The sequence below is a fragment of the Homarus americanus genome, unplaced genomic scaffold (genome assembly GCF_018991925.1).
Source record: "Homarus americanus isolate GMGI-L3 unplaced genomic scaffold, GMGI_Hamer_2.0 scaffold25467, whole genome shotgun sequence".
Lineage (NCBI taxonomy): Eukaryota > Metazoa > Arthropoda > Malacostraca > Decapoda > Nephropidae > Homarus > Homarus americanus.
In genome coordinates, this window is record NW_024732867.1 from 306,063 (window position 1) to 312,062 (window position 6,000).

Consider the following 6,000-nt stretch of genomic DNA (forward strand, 5'->3'; position numbering starts at 1 on the left):
CTGATTAGTTAAGTGAGGTTGTCTATTTTAATCTTAAGACATACAAAAACTACCCACATACCTTGAGAAAATGTCCTTTAGGACGGAAGGAGATCATCCCATCGTGGACCTTAATTTCTTCTACCATGACGCCCAAGTAGTCGGCAATAAACTGTACAAGATTAACGTAACTCTTTTGTAGGGCATCTTTGCATCAATTGATCAGGTAAACTGTATATTTGAACTTTAACAAGTTGCCCCCTCCTTATTTCTACATTTGTGGATAATATGTCCCCATTAGTCAACACTTGGCTTATTGCTCATCTCAGTTATTGAAAAAATATTGAGAACCTGTTAGCTTTTTTGGCTTTATTGTTACTTAAACCTCTAAAATCAGTTCAGGATTCTTTTCCTTCACAGATGAAGCACTTGGAGGAGTATCATAAAGCGTAATGGTAGGGATGTGTGGAACATCCTGGACCAAGAGACAGTTAACACTCACCTAACGTGTCAAAACCTTAACACATATGTTTCCTGTGTACTGACTGATGTTCATCTACCTCTTCTGTTCGATCTGGTCGTCAGTCTTCCTAACACGGCCACCTGTCAAATAAAAGAAATGAACCAAATATAAAAAAATATTGCCAGAGAAAGGATATCTACAGTATCACAACATATCATGTATTTAAAGCTCCTGAAGAGTCTACTTTATGCTCGTTCTAAAAACTGTCCGAAGAAATACATTTCGTAAATAAATGAACAGAGTACCGCAAGTACAATCAGTGTCGAAAACAAGAGGAAAACTTACAAATTCTCTTCCTGGTTTTCACCATCTATTGTATATACCGGAATAGGGGAAAAACATGTATATGTTGAAATTTAATGAATTTCAGTTTTGGAGAAATGCTGAAGATCCTTGAGTATTTCCAAAGTTTGTTTCGTGATTTTTTTTTTTTACATATATGACAATTATAACAAGTGGTAAATATTCAAGTTAAAATGCAGATATGTTATTGTTATAGAGTTACATGATTGTTATAGGGTAGCATGGACTGTTACTACCTCTAGTCGTCAATCTTTAATTAATGAGTGATCTTCACCCATATAGTCCAGTTCTTATCTATATCTGCAATTAACTGTGTGGATGCCAGAGTGGGTCCGCTCCGGTAACGTCCTCGACTGGTCAGCTAAATCTGAAACGGGTAGCAGATTCCAGTAAGCTAATTAATTTTTGTGTTGGATAAGCCTAAAGGCGGAGTACTCTAGACTGTCCGACTATCCTGACGTCTACCATTTCGTCATATGGGAGCCATGTATCATGGGGGGTTGCTTCTCGCATATATTTAGTCAATAAATCCTGCAAGTATTTCACCAACCAACCATGAAGTATGAATGATAATTTGAAATGGTCTCTAAGCTTTTTTTTTTTTTTAATTCTAAAGCAAAAATAAATATAGACATGTGGAGCGTTAAAATATAACGCAGGGTAGAAAATTATAACAGAAGAAATACTCTGTAAATATAAAGTTGATGTTCTGGCACTCTGTGAGACGAGATGGAGAGGAAAGGATAGGATTGTGACTGCCGGAGGAAACACACTGCTTGTCTTTAGTAAAGAGGATACTGTTGAGCAGAAATGCCTTAACAGCTTTGACAGTATGCTATGCGCCAAATAATAATGCACCTGATAAGTGAAAGGCGCTTTCTACGAAGAGCTACAAGATGGGGTAGATGATACACCGAACGGATATGTGATGATAGCAATAGGCACTTTAATGCAAAGGTGGATTAGAGCACGTTACTGAGAGGCATGGGTTGGCCGGTTGGGTGAAATCAAGAGAATGGATCACTACTGGTTAGTTTTTGCACAGCCAATACTCTCATCGTAGGAGGAAAATTTTTTGACATGAGGGACTTACACAAGTGCACCTGGATTCACAAGATGAATATTATCGCCACCAGATTGATCACAGAGGAACAATTCATTATGGGATGTCAGAATGTAGAGGGGAGCGAAAATCAGATCGTAGTTGGGGATGTCAAGTTGAAGCCAATGTCAAAAGAGAGGAGGGAAAAATTGTGTTTTGATATGATAATAAAAAAACGTTGGATACGTACAATGGAGGAATCTAAACTGAGTGCCGTAAACGCTTTTCGGTACTGGAAACGAAAGATTGGCATACTAGAAGTGCAGAGGAGAGATATAAAGGGAGTAAACCAGACTGTAAGTGGAGAGATTCCTGGAAGAAAAAAAATCATTTACCTCTGAGAACCTTATACGAGATCGATGGGGGAACACTTTAGGATGGCGATGAATAAAGTTTTTACCAAAGGTGATGCTCTTGATATGCGAGAGCTGAAGAGAATTTATACTAATATTCGCGAAGTTATAGTGGATGAAACAAAGAAAGTATTAAAACCTCTGAAGAATTGAAAGGTATCTGTGCTAGATGGATTTTTTTTTATTTAGGCTAAGGTGGGGAAAGGATGGAAGGCATGCTGGGGCTCAAGGCACAGCCAGACATGAAGGATAGAGAAGTCACTACAGATAGTCGTGGGGGGACTTGCTAAATGTGATCTTATATCATCTAAGTTTTAATCTAAGGTGGATCGTTGTGGCGGACATAGATGGGTCGTGGGTTGGGTTGTTGTAGTGCGGGCAGACTCCGGGCAGACTCCGGGGCCACCAGGAGTGAGGTCGCCCTCCGCTGATGTCTTTCCCGTGTAGGTGGTCTGGGATGTCAGGGTTGTCCAGGAGCTTGTCCCAAACCTTCTTCCCTAGGCGATGGAACCTGACGTTGAGGGCCTCCGTTTTATTTCACAGGTGGATGGTTTTCACTGTCTCCTGGTAGGGTGGCGCTTGGCCACTGGCTGACCTCCGACACTTGTTTTAGAAGCTCTGTAGTTGTTGTAGTCTGGTCTTCCCGAGTGTGACGAGTGATATATGTGGGTACTCCAACACAGGCCTCACCAGCACCTTGTACAGGTGGACTTGTATCTTCACAGGCATCGGTTTAAAACGTTTTAATTTGGCGGCGGCGACTTTGGCTTTCTTTAGTATGTCCTTTTCGTGGGAAATGAGGCCCGTCCGAGAGATGATGAGGCCGAGCGACCTGCCGTGTTTAGAGTACTCAATCTCTTCGTCGTCGGTCATCAATGGCGCAGGCTTGAATTTGGCTATGGGTATGACCTCGAATTTCGTTTTTTTTTTTCCATTTGTTTTCATTCTCCGAAATATCCTCTATTGCCCGAGCAGTAAGTCGCATCATCCTTGCCGTGGACCTTCCTGGCCAGGTGACAATCAGTGTTACATCGTGGGCATACATGACGTACTCGCTGTCGACAATTGGGGGTGGCAGGTCATCCGTGTAGAGCGTGTAAAGGGTTGGTGAGAGACAAGAGCCCTGAGGCATGCCGCAGAGCGCACCCAACCTTCATAGAGAGTGGACGTGCTATGCATTGCTCCCTGCTCAGTTCAAATTGCTGACCGTTACGACTGTCTGTCTTGTTTTTCACATTGTGTCCGCTCTGACTGCTTTACCTTGTAGTTGTACTATCGTGCACAAAAGTTGTGTCCACTACCCAGCCACAGTGAGGGTTCGAATAGCCTTGAGTCTGAAGTTTCGAATGAGGTGGGGGAAATGCTATGGTCGCTCACTGTAGTGTGTGGGGGGAAGGGGGGATAGAGGAGGTGGGGGTTAGTCTAGTAACAGGTAGTGTGTAGGTAGAGCATAACATCGTGAATTCCGCAATCACTGATAACAATAAGAATGTCATGAAGATAGTTAATATTATTAAGCATGGTGAGAGATGTGTAACGGGTAAATAAAAGCACTACAACGACCATATCTCTGCCGTTCATGGATACGACTGTGGTACTGATGGGCACACCAGTAATTAATTCTCCGTGACTACCAGTAATGGTAGTCACGGAGACTACACAAGTTGTTACCAAAGTTGGCGCCACCCACAACAGGGGAAGGAGGTGATGTCGAATACTGAAACATGCCGAGGTCTCATTCCTACCATCGTCGTCACCAACAGGTAAGTCACATTAATTTGTCAGCATAGCCCATGTCGTCCTTATACTATTGCAGGGTGTCCCATGAGTGACAGCAGATATTTGTAGAGGTGAAAGAATATGTGATATTGAGTTGAAAATCTTCTATACACATAAGCATTTTTTGGTTTACTTTAGGCATGAGGTGGGTTGTAAAAATTATATTTTATTTTTCTTACCAATTGCAGCCATACTGTGTGCTGTTGTAATCCTTATTGGTGGATTACATAAGGCCTATTAATAGCGTGAAAACCTGTTTGAAGATACTGTAATGTTCCATAACTTGCATTAAACAACATCATACGTTCACGAGTTCCAACTCCACGCCTAGCCTCCCTCCCCCGCCTCTACCCACCCAACTATCAAACCTCATAATTTGAGCATCGTGGGTTACCACACCTAAACACTAATCGACAACTTATTCTCTCTCCACACTCCCCCTCCACCATCCCCCCACTCCACTCCTCCCTCCCCCACCTCTTCCCTTCATCCCTCCCCCAAGACTAACATCAATCGAACATTCCATCCTATCACATTACCTTCCCCTGCATTCCCCAACCCCCCTCCCCCTATTCTACCCATGGCAACGAATTGGACTACTGTAATGAATAGTCACAGAACCGACGACATGGCTCCTCCCCCTTGTATTTAGAGTTAAAACCCTTACAACAAAGGTCAATCCCACGTAACTTGAGCCGGATTAAGATATGTGGAAAAAAAACAAGCAACACCCGTGGCCACCCCCCTACCCCAACCTAAAATCATAGCCACCACGTCTCTATCTCTATCCGTTCCCTCTATCTATAATAAAAAGTGTAACCCTACTCAGAAAAAATAATGAATGGGCCCTCCAAACAAATTAAAGATGAGGTGCACCCCACCCAAATAGGGATGGTCCCTCCATTTCCTTTCGCCTTCTTTTCTCCACAGCCTTTCCTTCCTCCCATCGCCCCAGTCACCCCAACCTACCACCCAATACCATGCAGTGGGCAGAAGGCCACACACTTTCTCTCCTCCTAAAAGTCTGTTCCGTTTAACCCACATTTTTTCACTACTAAACCTTCTTGCCCCTTTCCTATCACTATCCGTATCTCCCGCCTCGAGTCCGCCATTTGTAATGGTTGCCTTGCGTAATTTGTAAAATCCACCTCACGGCTAAACGTAAACCGAAAAATCCATATATGTATAGAAGTTTTATACTCAGAATCACATATTCTTTCACCTCTACAAATATCTGCTGTAATATGTGGGACACCCTATTATAATTATACGAGTTGTTTATGGGCTCCTTAGTTAACCTCACCATAAAAATATGGTGTTTGATGTGCTATGCGTTTGGTGGTCATATTTGCCGCACGTTACCTTACTCCGTTATGTTACACCCCCAGTTGCAACCTGGGAGTTTGGGTTGGGTAATTTAGTAATTTGAGCAGAAATGGAATTCAGAACGACTCAATCAACATGAAGAAAAACGTTTTTATATAACGAACCCTAACGTAATGTAACCTATTACAGTTATATGTAATCTGGGACGAACATGTAATAGCTGACAATTGTCAAAGAAATATGTAAAGCAGTGGAAAACCACATATTTTGATTATCGGTGAGGCTAACTACCTATAAACAATTAATATTTGACGATTGGCAAAAGTCCTGGGAAAATGAACCAACAAGTCATAAGCTAAAAATGATCAAATCATCAGTTTATCCTTGGTCATCATCAAAGCAATCCTCTCGACATCACGAAACTATTCTGAATCGTCTAAGAATTGGGCCTATGCAATTGACGCATGGCCAACTCATGTCTTCCCCTAATGGAGCCCCACCTATATGCTCCAACTGCCGAACACAAATAACAGTTCAACATATTCTCATTGAATGCCCTATTTATAATCGGTATCGAACAATGTGCTTCACTAACCCTACAATGTAAGATATTTTTGCAGAGACCCCAAAATTTT

At 42.2% G+C, this 6,000-nt stretch overlaps 1 protein-coding gene across 1 annotated transcript in view; it reads right to left on the reverse strand.

Moving 5' to 3' along the window:
- LOC121869134 (docking protein 2-like) overlaps positions 1 to 612 on the reverse strand; it is a 109,653-nt gene extending 109,041 nt beyond the window's left edge. Inside the window, exons 1-2 of the mRNA XM_042370321.1 lie at positions 482 to 612; positions 62 to 151 (exon numbers count right to left, since the gene is read on the reverse strand). Coding sequence (XP_042226255.1) covers positions 62 to 127 — 66 coding nt within the window. The 5' untranslated portion in view covers positions 128 to 151; positions 482 to 612. The remainder of the gene's footprint in view (positions 1 to 61; positions 152 to 481) is intronic.
- Between the last annotated feature and the right edge of the window lie 5,388 nt (positions 613 to 6,000).